Source organism: Heterodontus francisci, chromosome 4, assembly GCF_036365525.1.
Source record: "Heterodontus francisci isolate sHetFra1 chromosome 4, sHetFra1.hap1, whole genome shotgun sequence".
Lineage (NCBI taxonomy): Eukaryota > Metazoa > Chordata > Chondrichthyes > Heterodontiformes > Heterodontidae > Heterodontus > Heterodontus francisci.
Window position 1 is genome coordinate 4,388,017 of NC_090374.1, and position 24,678 is coordinate 4,412,694.

A 24,678-nucleotide genomic window follows, 5' to 3' on the forward strand; every position below is an offset into this window, starting at 1 on the left:
CGGATCAGTTTGGGTGGAAATTAGGAATAGCAGGAGTCAGAAAACACCAGTGGGAGTAGTTTACAGGCCCCCTAACAGTAGTTATATTATTGGACATAACATTTAAACGGGAAATTATTGGAGCATGTAAAAAAGGTAATGTATTAATTGTGGGGGACTTTAATCTGCATATAGACTGGGACAATCAAATTGGCACCAGTGGTCTAGAAGATGAATTTGTAGAATGTTTTCGTGACAGTTTCTTGGAGCAATACATAGTAGAACCGCCCAGGGAGAAAGATATCTTAGATCTCCGATTGTAGAATCATAGAATCAGAGAACGTTAAAGGCACAGAAAGAGGCCACTTGGCCCGTCGTGTCTGTGCTAGCCGACAAACTATCCACCCATTCTAATTCCACCTTCCAGCATTTGGACCGTAGCCCTGCAGATTACGGCACTTGAGGTGCATATCCAGACTCCTTTTATGAGTTGAGGGTTTCTTCCTCAACCACCCTTTCAGGCAGTGAGTTCCAGACCCCCACCACCCTCTGGGTAAAGAAGTTTTTCCTCATCTCCCCTCTAATTTTTCTACCAATCACTTTAAGTCTATGCCCCCTCGTCACTGACCTCTCTGCTCAGGTGAATAGGCCCTACACCTCCACTTTATCCAGACCCCTCAAAATTTTGTACATTTCAATCAGATCTCCCCTCAGCCTTCTCTGTTCCAAGGAGAACAACCCCAGCCGATCCAATCTTTCCTCATAGCTGCATTTTTCCAGTCCTGGCAACATCCTCGTAAATCTCCTCTGTATCCTCTGCAGTGCAATTACATCCTTTCTGTAATGAGGCAAGGAGTCAGGAGGGCTAAAAGGGGTCATGAAAAGTCATTGGCAAACAGGATTAAGGAAAATCCCAAGGCTTTTTATACGTATATAAAGAACGAGGGGGTAACCAGGGAAAGGGTTGGCCCACTCAAGGACACAGGAGGGAATCTGTGTGTGGAGCCAGAGGAAATGGGCGAGGTACTAAATGAGTACTTTGCATCAGTATTCACCAAAGAGAAGGACTTGGTGGATGATGAGCCTAGGGAAGGGAGTGTAGATAGTTTCGGTCATGTCGTTATCAAAAAGGAGGAGGTGTTGGGCGTCTTGCAAAGCATTAAGGTAGGTAAGTCCCCAGGGCCTGACGGGATCTATCCCAGAATACTGAGGGAGGCAAGGGAGGAAATTGCTGGGGCCTTGACAGAAATCTTTGTATCCTCATTGGCTACAGGTGAGGTCCCAGAGGACTGAAGAATAGCCAATGTTGTTCCTTTGTTTAAGAAGGGTAGCAAGGATAATCCAGGAAATTATAGGCCGGTGAGCCTTATGTCAGTGGTAGGGAAATTATTAGAGAGGATTCTTCGAGACAGGATTTACTCCCACTTGGAAACAAACAAACTTATTGGCAAGAGGCAGCATGGTTTTGTGAAGGGGAGGTCGTGTCTCACTAACTTGATCGAGTTTTTTGAGGAAGTGACGAAGATGATTAATGAAGGAAGGGAAGTGGATGTTGTCTGTATGGACTTCAGTAAAGCCTTTGACAAGGTCCCTCATGGCAGACTGGTAGAAAAGGTGAAGTCACACGGGATCAGAGGTGAGCTGGCAAGATGGATACAGAACTGGCTCTGTCATAGAAGACAGAGGGTAGCAGTGGAAGGGTGCTTTTCTGAATGGAGGGCTGTGACTAGTGGTGTTCCGCGGGGATCAGTACTGGGACCTTTGTTCTTTGTCGTATATACAAATGATTTGGAGGAAAATGTAGCTGGTTTGATTAGTAAGTTTGCGGACAACACAAAGGTTGGTGGAGTTGCGGATAGTGTTCAGGATTGTCAAAGGATACAGCAGGATATAGATCGGTTGGAGACTTGGGCGGAGAAATGGCAGATGGAGTTTAATCCGGACAAATGTGAGGCAATGCATTTTGGAAGGTCCAATGCAGGTGGGAAGTATACAGTAAATGGCAGAACCCTTTGGAGTATTGACAGGCAGAGAGATCTGGGCGTACAGGTCCACAGGTCACAAAGTGGCAACGCAGGTGGATAAGGTAGTCAAGAAGGCATACGGCATGCTTGCTTTCATCGGTCGGGGCACAGAGTATAAAAATTGGCAAGTCATGCTGCAGCTGTGCAGAACTTTAGTTAGGCCACACTTAGAAGATTGCGTGCAATTCTGGTCGCCACACTGCCAGAAGGACGTGGAGGCTTTGGAGAGGGTACAGAGGAGGTTTACCAGGATGTTGTCTGGTCTGGAGGTCATTAGCTATGAGGAGAGGTTGAATAAACTTGGATTGTTTTCACTGGAACGACGGAGGTGGAGGGGCGACATGATAGAGGTTTACAAAGTTATGAGCGGCATGGACAGAGTGGATAGTCAGAAGCTTTTTCCCAGGGCGGAAGAGTCAGTTACTAGGGGACATAGGTTTAAGGTGAGAGGGGCAAGGTTTAGAGGGGATGTGCGAGGCAAATTCTTTACACAGAGGGTGGTGAGTGACTGGAACTTGCTGCCGGGGGAGGTGGTGGAAGCAGGTACGATAATGACGTTTAAGAGGCATCTTGACAAATACATGAATAGGATGGGAATAGAGGAATACGGTCCCTGGAAGTGCAGAAGGTTTTAGTTTAGGCAGGTATCAAGATTGGCGCAGGCCTGGAGGGCCGAATGGCCTGTTCCTGTGCTGTACTGTTCTTTGTTCTTGTTCTTTGAGGTGACCAGAACTGCACACAGTACTCAAGTTATGGCCTTACCAATGAGTTATACAGTTCCAGCATAACCTCCCTGCTCTTATATTCTATACCTCGGCTAATAAAGGAAAGGATTCCATATGCCTTCTTCACCACCTTATCGACCTGTCCTGCTACCTTCAGGGATCTGTGGACATTCACTCCAAGGTCCCTCACTTCTTCTACACTTCTTAGTATTTTCCCATTAATCATGTGTTCCTTTGCCTTGTTTGATCTCCCCAAATGCATCAGCTCACACTTCTCCAAGTTGAATTCCATTTGCCACTTTTTTGCCCATTTGACCTGACCATCAATATCTTCCTGCAGCCTACAGCTATCCTCCTCGCTATCTACCACATGGCCAATCTTTGTGTCATCCGCAAACTTCTTGATCATACCCCTTCATTTACGTCCAAATCGTTAATATACACCACAAAAAAAAAGCAGGGGACCCAGTACTGAGCGCTGCGGAATGCCACTGGAAACAACCCTCCAGTCGCAAAAACACCTGTCAACAATTACCCTTTGTTTTCTGCCACTGAGCCAATTTTGTATCCACCTTGCTGCATTTCCCTGGATCCCATGGGATTTTATTTTTTTTTAACTGTCTGCCATGTGGGACCTTGCCAAAAGCCTTGCTAAAATTCACGTAGACCACATCAACTGCACTACCCTCATCTCCCTTCCTTGTTACTTCTTCATAAAATTCATTCAATTTGGTTAGACAAAATCTTCCTTTAACAAATCCATGCTGAGTATCCTTGATTAACCTGTGCCTTTCTAAGTGACAGTTTATCCTGTCTTTCAGAATATATTCCAATAATTTGCCCACTACTGAGGTTAGACTGACTGACCTGTAATTATTCAATCTATCCTTCGCTCCCTTTTGAAACAAATATACAACGTTTGCAGTTTTCCAATCCTCTGGCACCACACCTGTATCCAGTGAGGACTGGAAAATGATGGTCAGACCTTCTGCTATTTCCTCTCTGGCTTCTTTTAACACCCTGGGGTACATTTCATCCGGCCTTGGTGATTTGTCAACTTTCAAGGATGCTAATCCTATTCATACTTTCTCTCTTCCTATGTTTATCACATCCAATACTTCACACTCCTCCTCCTTAACTACATTATCTGCATCGTCCCCCTCTTTTGTGAAGAAAGGCGCACAGTATTCATTAAAAACCATACCAACATCTTCCTATTTGGTGTTTTATAGGCCCTACTCTTTCCTTAGTTATCCTCTTACTCTTAATGTTTAATAGAAACATAGAAAATAGGAGCAGGAGTAGGCCATTTGGCCCTTCGAGCCTGCTGCACCATTCATTATGAATCGAAACGCTTTCTTCCCACACCACTCTTTGAACCACGCATTTCGTTCTCTAACCTGCTTGACCCTGTGCTAGTTTGTGTGTGGCTCAGGTAACAATCCAGAGATGATTACCTTTAGAAATCATAGAAAGTTTAAGGCACAGAAAGAGGCCACTTGGCCCTTCGCGTCTCTGCTGGCAGACCACTTTCGCTAAATCACTCCACAGTTTGGTAAAATTGGCCTTACCACAATTGAGAACTCTAACTCTTGTTCTATCTCTGTCCTCTTCCATAATTGTGTTAAAACTGACTGAATTATGATCACTACCACCAAGATGCTCCCCCACTGCCACTCCTTCCATCTGCCCATTGTCATTTCCTAAAACTAAGTCGACAACTGCACCCTCTGTTGTTGGACTTGCTACATATTGGGCAAAGAGGTTCTCCTGAATGCACCTCAGGAATTCTGCTTCTTCAGTTCCTTTCACACTAAAACTATCTCAGTTTGCTGGTGGGAAAACTTCTGGAAAAAATAATTCGGGACAAAATCAATAGTGACACGGAAAAATGTGAGTTAATTAAGACAAGCCAGCATGAATTTCATAAGGGAAAATCATGTTGAGTTAACTTGCTGGAGTTTTTTGAGGAGGTAACAGAGAGGGTTGATGAGGGCAAGGCTGTTGATGTGGTGTACATGGACTTTCAAAAGGCATTTGATACAGTGCCACACAACAGATTTGTGAGCAAACTTGTAGCTCATGGAATAAAAAGGAAATGTAGCAACATGGATACGGAATTGGCTGAGTGACACGAAACAAAGAGTAGTGGTTAATGGATGTTTTCGGGCTGGAGGAAGGTTTGTAGTGGAGTTCCCCAGGGATCAGTGTTAGGACCCTTGCTTTTCCTGATATATATTCATAACCTAGACCTTGGTGTACAGGGCACAATTTCAAAGTTTGCAGATGGTATGAAACTTGGAAGCATTGTGAACTGTGAGGAGGATAGTGTAGAACTTCAAAAGGACATAGACAAGTTGGTGGAATGGGCAGACAGATGAAGTTCAATGCAGAGAAATGTGAAGTGATTCATTTTGGTAGGAGGAACATGGAGCGACAATATAAAATAAAGGGTACAATTCTAAAGAGGGTGCAGGAGCAGAGGGACCTGGGTGTATAAGTGCATAAGTCATTGAAGGTGGCAGGACAGGTTGAGAGAGTGGTTAATAAAGCATACAGTATCCTGGGCTTTATTAATAGGGGCATAGAGTACAAGAGCAAGGAAGTTATGTTGAACTTGTATCAGACACTAGTTTGGCCTCAGCTGGAGTATTATGTCCAGTTCTGGGCACCACACTTTAGGAAAGATGTGAGAGCATTGGAGAGAGAACAGAAAAGATTCACTAGAATGGTTCCAGAGATGAGGAATTTCAGTTATGAAGGTAGATTGGAGAAGTTAGGACTGTTTTGCTTAGAGAAGAGAAAGCTGAGAGGTGATTTGATAGAGGTATTCAAAATCATGAGGGGTCTGGACAGAGTCGATAGAGAGAAACTGTTCTCACTCGTGAAAAGATTGAGAACGAGAGGGCACAGATTTCAAGTATTTGGGAAGAGAAGCAAAAGTGACATGAAGAAAAACTTTTTCACACAGCGAGTGGTTAAGGTCTGGAATGTGCTGAGAGTGTGGTGGCGGCAGGTTCAATTGAAGCATTCAAAAGGGAATTAGACAGTTATATGAAAAGGAAGAATGTGCAGGATTATGGGGAGAAGGCAGGGGAATGGAACTGAGGGAGCTGCTCTTTCAGAGAGCCGGCGTGGACACGATGGGCCGAATGGCCTCCATCAGCACTGTAAAGATTCTGTGATTCTGCAGTATTGGGGTAGTTCAAATCCCCTACTATTACTGCCCTATTGTTCTGGCACTTGTCAGGTTTGCCAACATATCTGCTCTTCTATCTCCCTTTGACTGGGGGTCTACGGTACACTCCCAGCAGTGTGATTGTCCCTTTTTTGTTCCTTAACTCAACCCATATGGCCTCATTTGATGACCTTTCCAACATATCATCCCTCCTCACAGATGTAATCGTTTCTTTGACCAAAATTAGCACTCCCCCTTCTTTCTTATCCCCTCCCTATTGCATCTGAAAACCCTGTAACCAGGAACATTGAGCTGCCATTCCTGTCCCCCCTCAAGCCATGTTTCTGTAATAGCTATGATATCATCCTGCCATGTGTCTATCTGTGCCCTCAGCTCATCTGCTTTATTTGCTGTACTCCTTGCATTGAAATAGATACACTTGAGCACTACCAAACTCTCTCTTTTATTTTCTAAACTTTGTTTCCTCTGTCTTCCAGACTCATCCATTAACTTCTGATTTTGTCCCAGCTGAGTCTACCCTCAGGTCCCCATCCCCCTTCCAAACTAGTTTAAACCCTCCTCAATAGCACTAGCAAAAGATCCCGCAAGGAACTCAGTCCCGTCCAGCCTGTACAGGTCTCATCTCGCCCAGACCCAGTACCAATGTCCCAGGAATCTAAAGCCCTCCCTCCTGCACCATCTTTCCAGCCATGTATTCGTCTGTCTTATCCTTCCATTTCTATACTCACTTGTGCGTGGCACTGGGAGTAATCCGGAGATGGGTACTTTTGAGGTCCTGATTGCTAATTTCTTCCCTAGCTCCCTAAATTTTGATTGCAGGGCCACATCCCTCTTTCTACCTATATCGTTGGTTCCAATGTGGACCACGACTGCTGGCTGTTCACCCTCCCGCTTCAGGATGCTCTGCAGCCGATCAATGACATCCTTGACCCTGGCACCAGAGAGGCAACACACCATCCTAGATTCACGTCTGTGGCCACAGAAACGCCTGTATGTTCCCCTGACTATTAAATCAACTATCACTATGGTTCTTCCAGTCTTCCCTGTACTACCCTGTGCAGCTGAGCAACCCGTGGTGCCATGGACTTGGCTCTGGCTGCACTCCCCAGGTGAAGCATCACTTTCCTCAGTATTCCGAAATGAATACCTGTTGGAGAGTGAGATGCACTCAGGAGTCTCCTGCACTACCTGCCTGATTCTTTTTGACTGCCTGGCAGTCACCCATTCCTTCTCTCCCTGCATACTCTTAAGCTGTGGGGTGGCCACATCTATAAACGTGCTATCCACGTGGCTCTCATCCTCACAAATGAAGTATTGCCAGCTGCCACTTAAGTTCCAAAACTCAGAGCTCAAGCTGCCGCAATTGACAATACTTCCTGCACAAATGGTTCTCCATTATATGGGAAGCATCCTGGAGCTCCCACATAGCACAGAGGTGCACTCTCGAGGTTGAAGCACCTCTGCCATTCCTTTATTTATTAATTGACCCTTTGCTACTGCTTAACAAAAACCTTACCAATACTACAACACCTTAGAACTATTATTAAAACCTTACTAGTACTGATAAATTTTACTATTAATTAATACAGTTGACTAGTTAAAATAAACCTTACTCAAAAATGGAACAGGGTTAATTAGCAGTATGTCGCAGTAAAAGATCCATTGGGAAATAGTGACCATAATACCATTGAATTTCACGTTAAATTTGAAAGTGACACATTTAAATCACAAACAAGAACCTTAAACTTAAACAAAGCCAATTATGAAGGTCTGAGGGGAGAACTAGCTAAGGTTAATTGGGTAAATGGACTGGCAGGCATGGTGGTAAATGAAGAGTGGGAAACATTTAAAGAAACAATTCAAAGGGTTCAACAAAAGTACATTTCGTTCAAAAACAAAAAACTCGTCGAGAAAGACCCACCCGTGGCTCACTCAGGAAGTTAAGGAGAGTATTAGACTAAAAGAGGCTTACAATGTTGCAAAAATAGTAGCAAGTCTGAGGGTTGGGAGTGTTTTAGAAACCAGCAAAGGGCCACCAAAAAGTTGATAAGGGAAAAAATAGAATAAGAGTAAATTAGCTAGCAATATAAAAACAGATTGTAAGAGTTTTTATAAGATTTAGATTTAGAGATACAGCACTAAAACAGGCCCTTCGGCCCACCGAGTCTGTGCCGACCATTAACCACCCATTTATACTAATCCTACACTAATCCCATATTCCTACCACATCCTCACCTGTCCCTATATTCCCCTATCACCTACCTATACTAGGGGCAATTTATAATGGCCAATTTACCTATCAACCTGCAAGTCTTTTGGCTGTGGGAGGAAACCGGAGCACCCGGAGGAAACCCACGCAGACACGGAGAACTTGCAAACTCCACACAGGCAGTATCCAGAATTGAACCCGGGTCGCTGGAGATGTGAGGCTGCGGTGCTAACCACTGCGCCACTGGACATAAAAAGGAAGAAAGTAGCTAAAGTAGACGTTGGTCCCTTTGAGGCAGAGACAGAAGAAATCATCATGGGGAATGAGGAAATGGCAGAGGCATTGAACACCTATTTTGTGTCCGTCTTCACAGTTGAGGACACAAGTTCCATACCAGAAATAGGCAGTGACCTAGGGGCTAAAAAGAGTGAGGAAATTAAGGAAATCAATATCCGATGAGAAAAAGTATTAGAGAAACTTGAGGGACTAAAATCTGACAAGAACCTGGGACCAGATTGCCTACATCCTGGGGTTCTAAAAGAGATAGCTGCAGAGATAGTGGATGTGCTGGCTATGATTTTCCAGAATTCCTTCGATTCAGGAATGGTCCCGTCAGATTGGAAGTTGACAAATGTTACACCACTTTTCAAGAAAGGAGGTAGAGAGCAAACAGGGAACTACAGGCCAGTTAGCTGAACATCAGTCGTTGGGAAGATGCTGGAAACTATTATTAAAGAAGTCTTAACATTATACTTGGAAAAGCATAGTATGATTAGAACAAGCCAACATGGTTTTACTAAAGGGAGATCCTGTTTGACAAATTTGAGAATTTTTTGAGGATGTAACTAATAGGGTAGATAAAGGGGAACCAGTAGGTGTAAACATACCTGGAGTTCCAAAAGGCATTTGATAAGGTGCCAAATAAAAGATTAATAGGCAAGATAAGGGCTCATGAAGATGGGGATAATATATTCGCATGGATAGAGGATTGATTCATAAACAGGAAACAGAGTGAGCATAAATGGGGCATTTTCAAGTTGGCAGGCAGTGGGGTGCCGCAAGGATCAGTGCTGGGGGCTCAGCTATTTACACTCTGTATTAATGACTTGGATGAAGAGACAGAGAGTAATGTAGCTAAGTTTGCTGATGACACAAGACTCGGTGGAAAGGTAAGCTGAGAGGGGGACATAGAGAGGCTGCAAAAGAGATATAGACAGGTTAAGTGAGTGGGCAACAAGATGGCCAATGCAGTATAATGTAGGGAAGTGTGAAGTTGTTCACTGATCGCAAAAATAGAAAAGCAGAATATTTTTAAAAAGGTGTGAAACTGTTAAGTGTTGATATTCAGAGAAACTTGGGGATACTCGTACATGGAATGGACAAAGTTTACATGCAGGTGCAGCAGGCTATTAGGAAGGCAAATGGCATGTTGGCCTTTATTGAAAGGAGATTGGAGTACAGGAATAAAGAAGTCTTACTAAAATTGTACAGGGCTTTGCTGAGACCGCACCTGGAATACTGTGTGCAGTTTTGGTCTCCACATTTAAGAAAGGATATACTTGCATTGGAGGCAGTGCAGTGAAGATTTACTCGATTAGTCCCTGGGATGAGGGGGTTGTCCTATGATGAGAGGCTGAGTAATTTGGGCCTATATTCTCTGGAGTTTAGAAGAATGAGAGGCGATCTAATTGAGACATACAAGATTCTGAAAGGGCTTGATAGGGTAAAAGCTGAGAGATTGTTCCCACTGGTCAGGGAAACTAAAACACGGGGACACAGTCTCAGGATAAGGAGACGATCATTCAGGACTGAGATGAGGAGAAATTACTTCACTGAAAAGATTGTGAATCTTTGGAATTCTCTATCCCAGAGGGTTGTGGATCCTCCATCATTGAATACATTTAAGGCTGGGATAGATATAATATTTGGTCTTGCAGGAAATCAAGGCATATGGGGAGCGGGCAAGAAAGTTAAATTGAAGCCCAAGATGAGCCATGATGGTATTGAATGGTGGAGCAGGCTCGATGGGTTATATGGTCTACTCCTGCTCCTATTTCTTGTGTTCTTGTGTATCTAAGAAATAATATACTTGCCTTGGAGGGGATACAGGGAAGATTCACTCGATTAAATTGGGCCTATATTCTCTGGAGTTTAGAAGAATGAGATGTGATCTCAGTGAAACATACAAGACTCTGAAGGGGATGGATAGGGTAGGCACTAAGAGATTATTTCCGCTGGTCAGGGAATCTAGAACACAGGGGCACAGTCTCAAGATAAGGGGCCGATAATTTAGGACTGAGCTGAGGAGAAATTACTTCACCCAAAGGGTTGTGAATCTTAGGAATTCTCGACCCCAGGGGGTTGTGGATGCTCCATCATTGAATATATTTAAGGCTGGGATAGACAGATTTTTGTTCTCTCAGGAAATCAAGGAATACGGGGAGTGGGCGGGAAAGTGGAGTTCAGGCAGAAGATCAGTCATGATCATATTGAATGGTGGAGCAGGCTAGAGGGGCCATATGGTCTACTCCTGCTCCTATTGCTAATGTGTGTGTGTGTACATCTGTGTACATGTGTTTGTATATCCCTGAACGTATGTGTGTGTATTTGTGTATGTGTATGTCTGTGTACATGTGTGCGTAGCTCTGTGTACATGTGTGTATCTGTTTGCGTGCATATGTCGATGTACATATGTGTGGATATCTGTGTATGCGTTTGTATATATATCTGTGCATGTATGCCTGCATACATGTGCATGTGTATATGTATCTGTGTGTTTATGTCTGCATGTGCGTGTGTGTGTATGAGTATGTCTGTTTACAAGTGTGTATCTGCCTGTGTTCATCTGTGCGTGAGCGTGTATGTTGGTGTAGATGTGTGTTTGAGTGTTTATCAGTTTTTACATGTGTGCGTATGTCTGTGTATATACCTGTGTGCATCTGTGTACTTGTGTGTGTATCTCTGTGTACATGTGTATCTATCTATGTCTGAGTATGTCTATGTACATCTGTGTATATCTGTGTATGTGTATGCCTCTCTGTGTATGTATGCCTGTGTACATGTGCATGTGTATCTGTGTATATTTGTACATGAATACATCTGTGTATACGTGCGTGTGTATGTGTGTACCTGTATTTGTGTTTACCTGTATATGTGTGTACAAATAACTGTGTCTGTATGTATCTGTGTGTGTGTACCTGTGTGTATGTATATATCTGTGTGTGTGCGTATTTCTATGTAGGTGTGTACATGTGTCATGCAGTACAAACAGTGGCTACTGTCTGAAGACAGCAGGGCCAAGGCCTCCAGCACCTGGCCCTTTGGTTGCCATCTGTGCCTCTCCAATCAGAATGGGGCTTTGTGTGGATCCAAAGGCCCCCAAAATGGGAACTACACCAGTGGAGTATGTATCAGTGAAAGCAGGCACAGCCCCTCCCATCTTATCAACAACTGGCCCAGGGATTCTGCTCTTCTCCTGGATATTCTGGGATGATGTGCATGAGATGGAAACCTGGCAACAGGGGTCTCTGCCTCCTCTTTACTGCACTTTTCTCCCAGGGAATTCTCCAGTAAAATGACATCAAACATGAGCTGTAACAGTCAGGCAGTAACTGAAACTCAGGAAAGGATCAGTCCGCTCTGAGTGAGGACTGGCTGGGCTATGTGAGGCAGTCCGCTCCGAGTGAGGACAGGCAGACGGGGCTATGTGAGGCAGTCCGCTCCGAGTGAGGACAGGCTGGGCTATGTGAGGCAGTCCGCTCCGAGTGAGGACTGGCTGGGCTATGTGAGGCAGTCCGCTCTGAGTGAGGACTGGCTGGGCTATGTGAGGCAGTCCGCTCTGAGTGAGGACTGGCTGGGCTATGTGAGGCAGTCCGCTCTGAGTGAGGACTGGCTGGGCTATGTGAGGCAGTCCGCTCCGAGTGAGGACAGGCAGGCGGGGCTATGTGAGGCAGTCCGCTCCGAGTGAGGACAGGCTGGGTTATGTGAGGCAGTCCGCTCCGAATGAGGACAGACTGGGCGATGTGAGGCAGTCCGCTCCGAGTGAGGACAGGCTGGGTTATGTGAGGCAGTCCGCTCCGAGTGAGGACAGACTGGGCTATGTGAGGCAGTCCGCTCCGAGTGAGGACAGGCTGGGCTATGTGAGGCAGTCCGCTCCGAGTGAGGACAGGCTGGGCTATGTGAGGCAGTCCGCTCCGAGTGAGGACAGGCAGGCGGGGCTATGTGAGGCAGTCCGCTCCGAGTGAGGACAGGCTGGGCTATGTGAGGCAGTCCGCTCCGAGTGAGGACAGGCAGGCGGGGCTATGTGAGGCAGTCCGCTCCGAGTGAGGACAGGCTGGGTTATGTGAGGCAGTCCGCTCTGAGTGAGGACAGGCAGGCTGGGCTATGTGAGGCAGTCCGCTCCGAGTGAGGACAGGCTGGGCTATGTGAGGCAGTCCGCTCCGAGTGAGGACAGGCAGGCTGGGCTATGTGAGGCAGTCCGCTCCGAGTGAGGACAGGCAGGCTGGGCTATGTGAGGCAGTCCGCTCCGAGTGAGGACAAGCTGGGTTATGTGAGGCAGTCCGCTCCGAGTGAGGACAGGCTGGGCTATGTGAGGCAGTCCGCTCCGAGTGAGGACAGGCAGGCTGGGCTATGTGAGGCAGTCCGCTCCGAGTGAGGGCAGGCTGGGTTATGTGAGGCAGTCCGCTCTGAGTGAGGACAGGCTGGGATCTGTGAGGCCGTCTCCTCTGTTGCTGTTCCTGGACATGTCCAGTGTACCTGTTCCTCTAACTCTAACTCACCCTCATCCTCCAGTGCTCCAAAGTATTCTGTGTAAATTCGTTCCCTCAGTTCTCTCTTCTTGAGTTGTTCTGGATTCTCAATCACAGTGGGTGGCACAGAGGGGGTTGTCGACCGGCGGCCTGAAAAGATCCACAAAAAATAAATTGATGAACTGTACAACAGATTAAGGAAAGTTTGGCAGATTTCTGGAGGTAAATGCAATAAATCCAATAAACCTATTCTTGAAACACAGAGCAACACCACCTACCCACCTTCTCCCCATACCTGCAGCACCAAATACGCAGCTTCTCCACATGTTCCCAACACCATCAACCTCCCTTCTCCCCAAGGCCCAACACCATCTACCCACGTTAATCCCATGTCTCCAACACCATCTATCCATCTCCCCCCGTGTCCCCGACACCATCTACCCACCTTCTCCACATGTACGCAACACCATCCACCCACCTTCCGCCCATGTTGCCAACACCATCTACCCACCTTCTCCCCATGTCTCCAACACCATCAACCCACCTTCTCCCCATGTCCATAACACCATTGAAAAACCTTCCCCCCATGTCTCCAACACCATCGACCAACCTTCCCCCCCCCGTGTCTCCAACACCATCGACCAACCTTCACCCCCTCGCCTTCTCCAACAGCATCCACCCACCTTCCTCCCCCGTGTCTCCAACATCATCTCCTCATCATCTCCCCATGTCTGTAGCACCATCCACCCACCTTCTCCCCATGTCTGCAATACCATCCACCCACCTTCTCCCTGTCTCCCCAAACTCACCTAACCACCTTCTCCCCATATCCACAACCCCAGCTACCCACCTTCTCCCCATGTCCCAAACACCACCAAGCCACCTTCTCACCAAGTCTCCAAAACCATCTACACACTTACCCCTCATATCTCCAACACCATCTACTCACCATTTACCCATATCCCCAAAACCATCTACCCACCTTCTCCTATGTCTCCAACACCAGGTACCCACTCTCTCCCATGTCCCCAACACCACCCTAGCCATCTCTCCCAATGTACCAACACCATCTACCCACCTTCTCATGATGCCGGCAACGCCATCTACCTACCTTCTCCCCAGGACCCCCACACCATCTACCCACCTTCTCCCCATGTCCCCAAGATCATCAACCCACCTTCTCCCCATGTCTCCAACACCATCTACCCACCTTCTCCTGATAACTCCAACACCATCGACCAACCTTCCCCCCCCCCATGTCTCCAACACCATCAACCGACTGTCTCCTTATATCTCCGACATCACCGACGTCCCATTTTCCCTCCATCATCTGCCAACCACCTCCCATGTCTCAAAACACCAGCTGCCAACTTTTGCCAATGTCCCCAACACCACCTACCCACCACCTCCCCATGTCCCCAACACCACCTACCCACCTCCTCCCCATGTCCCCAACACCATCTACCCACCTCCTCCCCATGTTTCCAACACCATCTACCCACCCTCTCCCAAGTCTTCAACACCATCTACCCACCTTCTCCTCATATCCCCGACACCATTTACCCACCCTCACGCCATGTCTCCAACACCAACTACCCACCTTCTCCCCATGTCTCCAACACCATCTACCCACCTTCTCCCATGTCTTCAAGACCATCTACCCACCTTCTCCCCAAGTCTTCAACACCATCTACCCACCTTCTCCTCATATCCCCGACACCATTTACCCACCCTCACGCCATGTCTCCAACACATTCCACCCACCTCCTCCCCGTGTCCCCACCATCTACCCACCTTCCCCCATGTGCCCAAAACCATCTACCCACCTCCTCCCCTTGTCCCCAACACCATCCATCCACCTTCCCCCCCATGTCCCCAACACCATCCACCCACTTTCTCCTCATATCTCCAACACCATCCACCCACTTTCTCCTCATATCTCCAACACCAGCTAGCCACCTTCTCCCCATATCCACAACCCCATCTACCCACCTTCTCCCCATGTCCCAACACCATCGACCCACCTTCTCCCCATATCCACAACCCCATCTACCCACCTTCTCCCCATGTCCCAACACCATCGACCCACCTTCTCCCCATATCCACAACCCCAGCTACCCACCTTTTCCCCATGTCCCAAACACCACCAACCCACCTTCTCACCATGTCTCCAAAATCATCTACCCACCTTCTCCCCATGTCCAAACAACATCTACCCACCTTCTCCCCATATCCACAACCCCAGCTACCCACCTTCTCCCCATGTCCCAAACACTACCAACCCACCTCCTCATCATGTCTCCAAAACCATCTACCCACCTTCTCCCCATGTTCCCAACACCATCTACCCACCTCCTCCCCATTTCCCCAACACCATCTACCCACCTTCCCCCCACCCCCCCCATGTGCCCAAAACCATCTACCTACCTCTTCCCCATGTCCCCAACACCCCCTATGCACCTTCCCCCGCCCCCATGTCTCCAACACCATCTACCCACTTTTTTTATTTTTTATTTTAGAGATACAGCACTGAAACAGGCTCTTCAGCCCACCGAGTCTGTGCCGACCATCAACCACCCATTTATACTAATCCTACATTAATCCTATATTCCTACCACATCCCCACCTTCCCTCAATGCCCCTACCACCTACCTACACTAGGGGCAATTTACAATGGCCAATTTACCTACTTTCTCCCCATATCTCCAACACCACCTACCTACCATTTCCCCATGACAATCTACCCACCTTCTCCCATGTCTCCAACACCAGCTACCCACTTTCTCCCATGTCTCCAACGCCAGTTACACACCTTCTCCCCATGTCTGCAACACCATCTACCCACCTTCTCCCTATCTCCCCAACACCACCTACCCACCGTCTCCCCATGTCCCCAGCACCACCTACCCACCATCTCCCCATGTCTCCAACACCATCTACTCACCTCCCATGTCTCCTACACCAGGTACCCACTCTCTCCCATGGCCCGAACACCAACTACCCACCTTCTCCTCATGTCCGCAACACCATCTACCCACCTTCTCCCATGTCTCCAACAGCATCTACCTTCCTTCTTTTCATGTCTCCAACACCATCTACCCACCTTCTCCCCAAGTCTTCAACACCACCTACCCACCTTCTCCTCATATCCCCGACACCATTTACCCACCCTCACGCCATGACTCCGACACCAACTACCCACCTTCTCCCCATGTCTCCAACACCATCTACCCACCTTCTGCCCATGACCCAAACACATTCCACCCACCTCCTCCCCATGTCCCCACCATCTACCCACCTCCTCCCCTTGTCCCCAACACTATCCATCCACCTTCCCCCCCCATGTCCCCAACACCAACTACCCACCTTATCCTCATGTCCGCAACACCATCTACCCACCTTCTCCCATGTCTCCAACACCAGTACCCATTTTCTCCCATGTCCCCAACACCAGCTACCCACCTTCTCACCATGTCTCCAAAATCATCTACCCACCTTCTCCCCGTCCCCAACATCACCTTACCCCCCTTCTCGCCATGTCCACAACAGCATCTACCCACCTCCGCAACACCATCTACCCACCTTCGTCCATGTCTCCAACGATACCTACCCACCTCCTCCCATGTCTCCAACACAATCTACCCAACTTCTCCCCATCTCTCCAACACCACTTAGCTTCCTTCTCTTCATGTCTCCAACACCATCTACCCTCCTCCTCCCCATGTCCACAACACCATTTACCCACCTTCTCCCCATGTTCCCAACACCATGTACCCACCTTCTCCCCATGTTCCAACACCATCTACCCACCTCCTCCCCATGCCCCCAACACCATCTACCCACCTTCCCCACCCCCAATGTGCCCAAAACCATCTACCTACCTCCACCCCATATCTCCAACACCAACTACCCACTTTCTCTCCATACCTCCAACACCACCTACCCACCATTTCACCATGACCCCAACACAATCTACCCACCTTCTCCCATGTCTCCAACACCAGCTACCCACTTTCTCCCATGTCCACAACACCATTTACCCATCTTCTCCCCATGTTCCCAACAACAGTTACCCACCTTCCCGCCCCCCCCCCATGTCTGCAACACCATCTTACCCACCTTCTCCCGATCTCTCCAACACCATCTACCCACCTCCTTCCCATGTCCCCAACATCACCTACCCACCGTCTCCCCATGTCTCCAACACCATCTACTCACCTTCTCCCATGTCTCCTACACCAGGTACCCACTCTCTCCCATGGCCCAAACACCAACTTCCCACTTCCTCCCCATTTCCCCAACATCATCTACCCACCTTCCACCCATGTCCCCAACACCATCTACCTACTCTCTCCTCATATCTCCAACATCACCTACCCACCATTTTCCCAGCACCATCTACCCATGTCTCAAACACCAGCTACCAACTTTCGCCAATGTTCCCAACACCACCTAGCCAACTTCTCCCCATGTCCCCAACATCACCTACACACCTTGTCCCATGTCTCCAACAGCACCTACCCATCTTCTCCCCATGTCACCAACACTATCTACCTTCCTTCTCTCCATGTCTCCAACACCATCTACCCACCTTCTCCCCATGCCTTCAACACCATCCACCCACCTTCACCCCATGTAGGGGATAGGGGTGATGGGCTGGATTGAGGATGGGGGTGAAGGCTGGATTGAGGATGGGGGTGAAGGCTGAATTGAGGATGGGGGTGATGGGCTGGATTGGGGATGGGGGTGATGGGCTGGATTGAGGATGGGGGTGAAGGCTGAATTGAGGATGGGGGTGATGGGCTGGATTGGGGATGGGGGTGAAGGCTGAATTGAGGATGGGGGTGAGGGCTGGATTGAGGATGGGGGGTGAGGGCTGGATTGAGGATGGGGGGTGAGGGCTGGATTGAGGATGGGGGGGTGAGGGCTGGATTGAGGATGGGGGGTGAGGGCTGGATTGAGGATGGGGGGGTGAGGGCTGGATTGAGGATGGGGGGGTGAGGGCTGGATTGAGGATGGGGGGGGGTGAGGGCAGGATTGAGGATGGGGCGGTGAGGGCTGGATTGAGGATGGGGGTGAGGGCTGGATTGAGGATGGGGGGTGAGGGCTGGATTGAGGATGGGGGGTGAAGGCTGGATTGATGATGGGGGGTGAAGGCTGGATTGGGGATGGGGGTGATGGGCTGGATTGGGGATGGGCTGGATTGGGGATGGGGGTGAAGGCTGAATTGGGGATGGGTTGATGGGCTGGATTGGGGATGGGCTGGATTGGGGATGGGGGGTGAAGGCTGGATTGGGGATGGGGGTGATGGGCTGGATTGGGGATGGGCTGGATTGATGATGGGGGGTGAAGGCTGGATTGGGGATGGGGGTGATGGGCTGGATTGGGGATGGGCTGGATTGGGGATGGGGGTGAAGGCTGAATTGGGAATGGGGATGATGGGCTGGATTGGGGATGGGCTGGATTGGGGATGGGGGTGAGGGCTGGATTGGTGATGGGGGTGAGGGCTGGATTGGGGATAGGGTGATGGGCTGGATAGGGAATGGGGTAGGGTTGGATTGGGGATGGGGTAATGGGCTGGATAGGGGATGGGGTAATGGGCTGGATAGGGGATGGGGTGATGGGCTGGATAGGGGATGGGGTGATGGGCTGAATTGGTGAAGGGGTGAGGGCTGGATTGGGGATTGGGGTGAGGGCTGGATTGGGGATTGGGGATGGGATATGGGCTGGATTGGGGATGAGCGTGAGGGCTGGATTGGTGATGGGGGTGAGGGCTGGATTGGTGATGGGGGTGAGGGCTGGATTGGTGATGGGGGTGAGGGCTGGATTGGGGATTGGGGATGGGATATGGGCTGGATTGGGGATGAGCGTGAGGGCTGGATTGGTGATGGGGGTGAGGGCTGGATTGGTGATGGGGGTGAGGGCTGGATTGGTGATGGTGGTGAGGGCTGGATTGGTGATGGTGGTGAGGGCTGGATTGGTGATGGTGGTGAGGGCTGGATTGGGGATGGGGTGATGGGCTGAATGGGGGTGATGGGCTGGTTTGGGGACGGGGTGTTGGGTTGGATTGGGGACGGGGTGTTGGGTTGGATTGGGGACGGGGTGATGGGTTGGATTGGGGACGGGGTGATGGGTTGGATTGGGGACGGGGTGATGGGTTGGATTGGGGACGGGGTGATGGGTTGGATTGGGGACGGGGTGATGGGTTGGATTGGGGACGGGGTGATGGGTTGGATTGGGGACGGGGTGATGGTTTGGATTGGGGACGGGGTGATGGGTTGGATTGGGGACGGGGTGATGGGCTGGATTGGGGACGGGGTGATGGGCTGGATTGGGGACGGGGTGATGGGCTGGATTGGGATTGTTTGGTGGGCTGGATTGGGGATTGTTTGGTGGGCTGGATAGGGGATGGGGTGTTGGGCTGGTTTGGGGATGGGGTGTTGGGCTGGATTGGGGATGGGGTGATGGGCTGGATTGGGGATGGGGTGATGGGCTGGATTGGGGATGGGGTGATGGGCTGGATTGGGGATGGGGTGATGGGCTGGATTGGGGATGGGGTGATGGGCTGGATTGGGGATGGGGTGATGGGTTGGATTGGGGATGGGGTGATGGGTTGGATTGGGGATGGGGTGATGGGTTGGATTGGGGACGGGGTGATGGGCTGGATTGTGAATGGGTTGGTGGGCTGGATTGGGGATGGGTTGATGCCAGGCCATGTGGTTACAGATTGTGGTTGAGTACACTTCTGCTCCTGCTGACGGCCTACAGCGCCTCATGGATGCCCAGTTTTGAGCTACCAGATCTGTTCTGAATCTATCCCATTTAGTACAGTGGTAGTGTCACACAACACGATGGACTGTAACCTCAATGTGAAGACAGGACGTTGTCTCCACAAGGACTGTGCGATGTTCACTCCTCCCAATATTGTTATGGCCAGATGCATCTGCGACAGGTAGATTGGTGAGGACCAGGTCATAGAGTCTTAGAGTGGTACAGCGTAGAAACAGGCCCTTCGGCCCACCGTGTCCATGCCGACCATAATGCCCATCTATACTAATCCCACCTGCCTGCATTAATTCCATATCCCTCTATACCTTGCTCATTCAAGTACCTGTCCAGATGCCTCTTAAATGTCGCTACTATTCCTGCCTCCACCACCACCTCAGGCAGCTCATTCCAGATACCCACTATTCTATGTCTGAAAAACATACCCCTTTGATCCCCTTTAAACCTCCTCCCTCTCACTTTAAATCTATGCCCTCTAGTTTTAGTCACCCCTACCATGGGAAACAGACTCTGGCTATCTACCTTGTCTATGTCTCTCATAATTTTATATACCTCTATCATGTCCCCTCTCAGCCTCCTTCGCTCCAAGGAAAACAGACCCAGCCTATCCAATCTCTATATCTCAAGCCCTCCAAACCAGGCAACATCCTTGTGAATCTTTTCTGCACCCTCTCTAGCTTAATCACATCTTTCCTGTAGTGCGGCGACCAGAACTGCACACAGTACTCCCAAGTGCAGCCTAACCAACGTTATGTACAACAGTAACACGACGTCCCAACTCTTGTACTCAATGCCTCAGCCGATGAAGGCAAGCATGCCATACGCCTTCTTCACCACCTTGTCTACCTGTGTTGTCACTTTCAGGGAACTATGTACTTGCACCCCATGGTCTCTCTGCTCAACAACACTCCCCAGGGCTCTGCCATTCAAACAAAGAACAGTACAGCACAGGAACAGGCCATTCGGCCCTCCAAGCCTGCGCCGATCTTGATGCCTGCCGAAACGAACACCTTCTGCACTTCCGGGGCCCATATCCCTCTATTCCCTTCCTATTCATATATTTGTCAAGATCTCTCTTAAACGTCGCTATCGTACCTGCTTCCACCACCTCCCCTGGCAGCAAGTTCCAGGCACTCAATACCCTCTGTGTAAAAAAACTTGCTTTGCACATCCCCTCTAAACTTTGCCCCTCTCACCTTAAACCTATGTCCCCTAGTAACTGACTCTTCCACCCTGGGAAAAAGCTTCTGACTATCCACTCTGTCCATGCCGCTCATAACTTTGTAAACTGTATATGTCCTGCCCTGGTTTAACTTCCCAAAATACATCACTTCGCACTTGTCTGTGTTAAATTCCATTTGCCAATCCCTTGTCCACTTTCCCAGTTGATCTATATCCTGTTGTAATCTTAGACACCCTTCTTCACTCTCCACTATTCCACCAATTCTGGTGTCCATCTGCAAACTTACTAAGCCCCTACATTCACATCCAAGTCATTAATATATATGACAAACAACAGAGGGCCCAGCACCGATCCCTGCAGCACACCACTGGTCACCGGCCTCCAATCTGAAAAACAACCCTCCACTACCACCCTCTGCCTCCTATCACCAAGCCAATTTTGTATCCAATTGGCTAGTTCACCCTGGATCCCATGTGTTCGAACCTTCCGGACCAGCCTACCATGCGGGACTTTGTCAAAGGCCTTGCTAAAGTCCATGTAGACAACGTCCACCACCCTGCCCTTATCAATCCTCTTGGTCACCTCCTCAAAAAACTCAGTCAAATTCTTGAGACGTGATTTCCCACACACGAAGCCATGCTGACTATCCCTAATCAGACCTTGCCTTTCCAAATGGATATAAGTCCTGTCTCTCAGAATCCCTTCCAATAACTTTCCCACCACTGATGTAAGGCTCACCGGCCTGTAGTTCCCTGGCTTTTCCCTGCTGCCTTTCTTAAATAAAGACACAACATTAGCTATCCTCCGGTCTTCCGGTACCTCACCCATGGCTAACGATGATACAAAAATCTCTGCCAGGGCCCCAGAAATTTCCTCTCTTGCTTCCCATAGCATCCGAGGATACACCTGGTCAGGCCCTGGGGATTTAGCACCACCTGCCGCCCGCAGACCCAGTCTAGCAGCTACGTCCTTTAGGACTCTGCTAATATTGGTGCTACCGAGCCACTCTTGGTGATGCACATTGAAGTCCCCCACCCAGACTACATTCTGTGCCTTTGCTGCCCTCAGTGCTTCCTCCAAGTGCTGTTCAACATGGAGTACTGTTTCATCAGCTAAAGGAGGATGGTAGATGGAAATCAGCAGGAAGTTTCCTTGCCCATGTTTGACCTGATGTCATGAGACTTCATGGGGTCCAGAGTCAATGTTGAGGACTCCAATCCGACTGTATACCATTGTGTCACCACCTCTCGTGGGTCTGTCCTGCCGGTGGGACAGGGATGGTAATGGGGGAATCTCGGACATTGTAAGGTATAATTCAGTGAATATGACTGTCAGGCTGTAGCTTCACTAGTCTGTGGGACAGCCCTCCCAATTTTGGCACAAGTCCCCAGAAGTTAGTAAGAAGGACTTTGCAGGGTTGATGGGGCAGGATGTTCCTGTGTCGCATCCGGTGTCTAGGTTGATTTCAGGTAGTCTGCCTGACTTTATTCTTATTTGATTTTTCTGTAGCAGTTTGATATTTTATGGTATGTGGAGTGATTCAACACTGCTAAATCTTGGTGTGAAAACTACATTCATATATTTTATGTGAAATAACCCAGTAACAGATTCACAATCAGTCCCAATGCAATGATTTGTTCGTCATGCCATGTCTTGGAAAGACTGAAATGAGGGTGGGTGTGAAGTGACAGCAGTCAGACACCATTTTGTGTTTCGGAGCTTGACTGACAGAGTGCCCTGCCCTGTACCAGTGAGAAGGAGGTGGATGGAGATCTCTGTCAGCATGGTAATTCCCAGGTGGAGGTGGGAATCGCCTGGGGTTGGTGATGGTGGAGGTGTGAGGGTGGTGGTATGGACCATCAGAAATCTAGCTCTTCACCCATCCCCAATCCAGCCCATCACCCCATCTCCAATCCAGCCCATCACCCCATCTCCAATCCAGCCCATCACCTCATCACCCAATCCAGCCCATCACCTCATCACCCAATCCAGCCCATCACCTCATCACCCAATCCAGCCCATCACCTCATCACCCAATCCAGCCCATCACCTCATCACCCAATCCAGCCCATCACCTCATCACCCAATCCAGCCCAGTCCAGCTCTTCAGCCAATCCAGCCCAGTCCAGCTCTTCAGCCAATCCAGCCCAGTCCAGCTCTTCACCCAATCCAGCCCAGTCCAGCTCTTCACCCAATCCAGCCCAGTCCAGCTCTTCACCCAATCCAGCCCAGTCCAGCTCTTCACCCAATCCAGCCCAGTCCAGCTCTTCACCCCATCCAGCCCAGTCCAGCTCTTCACCCCATCCAAAATCCAGTCCTCGACCCATCCCAAATCTGGCCCTTCACCATATTCCCAAACTAGTCCAATTCCAGTGACAAGGACATGTACCTTTCTTCTTATCTGCTGACCTTCCTCCCTTTTTCTTCCCGTCTTTCCCAGCTGATTTCTGTAGTTCTTTTTCCTTTTCTTCTTTCAGTTTCTGTTCCTTCTTCTCCTCGTCCTCCTTGATTTTCACTTCTCTGTGGATCTGAAACCGAGAGAGAGAGGATGGGAAAGAGAAATGCTAATTGTATATTAATTGTGTTTAATTGTCCACAGATGGTGGGCATGAACTGGGGATTCACTTGAATCCCTATAAATAGACACAGATTGTAACTGTAATGGTTGGGTTAGGAAGTGGATGCTTGTATTGTGTATCTCTGTAAATAAATGCTTATAGAAGTGTATAAAGGTTGGTTTCAGTTCTATTCTTCACTAACTGGCTTTCTGGAATATAATATGGTAGCGGAGGATGGTTGCCTAAAGCTGAAGGTTGGTAGCTAAGAAAACAAATTATCTGGAAATCTACAATCTGAGCAGCCATTGTGAACAATAGCAGGCAGCAAGTGTAAATTGTCGGGGTTTGATTACCCTCCAATGTCCTTGGAGTCTGAACGATATGACCAGGAGCAGATATGGGTTATGTTCCAACCAAAGAGAAAACAAGGTTTGACTTTGGCACTGTAGCTTCCTACCAGACGTAACATTAGAAGTAAAGTATTTTTTGAGCTGCATGCCCATCAGTTGGATAGTGATGAAGGTTTGTACCTTCTGTTAGAGTTCTTGAATGAAATTGACAAGAAAGATGATATGTTAAATTATTATGAGGCCTGGTCAGACTTTGATAGATTTCAGAAAACAGATGATCATTCCATGGAGGAATATATCATGGACTTTAACAGTATCAAATTCTGGCAAAAATCAAATTTAGCGGTCACTGGATCAGGACTAGTGTTTAAGGTGTCTCATATAATATATATATATATATATATATATACTACTGATTCTAACCGGTATTCGGTTCTCGACAGGGTGATCCTATTGATCAATGTCTGCTGCCTTGAACAATTCTTGGGCAAACAGTCATTTCCTTCAGCCTTCGTGGAACAAATGGGACATTCCACAGTGACACAAAGAATAGAGGATTCAATGATTTCCAGATTTCAAAATGGTCCAGAAACTGCACACAGGCATCAATAGGGCTAAAGACAGGCAGAATAAGGATGAAAGCAGATCTGGTATTTACAGCAGAAGACAGAATTGGAACAGGAATAATAGGTGAATGAATCCCATGAATGTCCAAGGAATAGTTAATAGGTGCTTCAGGTGTGACTTGAAGTATCATTATGCAAAGAACTACTCAAAGCAAGGTCCTCGAAATGACACATGATGCATTTCTGAGGAACAAGATGAAGGTAATGCTGAATCCAAACAAATTATACTGGTCCCAAGGAGTTTTAGTTCCATGCCGAATGGTTAGTCGCAGACTCATTTAACTGTGCAGT

At 48.6% G+C, this 24,678-nt stretch overlaps 1 protein-coding gene across 3 annotated transcripts in view; it reads right to left on the reverse strand.

Annotated features, from left to right (window-relative positions):
- Window positions 1–24,678, reverse strand: part of spef2 (sperm flagellar 2) — an 849,051-nt gene that overhangs the window by 96,277 nt on the left and 728,096 nt on the right. For all 3 annotated transcript variants that reach the window (XM_068029096.1, XM_068029094.1, XM_068029095.1), the window contains 2 exons: window positions 23,243–23,381; window positions 12,915–13,034 (listed from right to left, as the gene is read on the reverse strand). In XM_068029096.1, coding sequence (XP_067885197.1) covers window positions 12,915–13,034; window positions 23,243–23,381 — 259 coding nt within the window. The remainder of the gene's footprint in view (window positions 1–12,914; window positions 13,035–23,242; window positions 23,382–24,678) is intronic.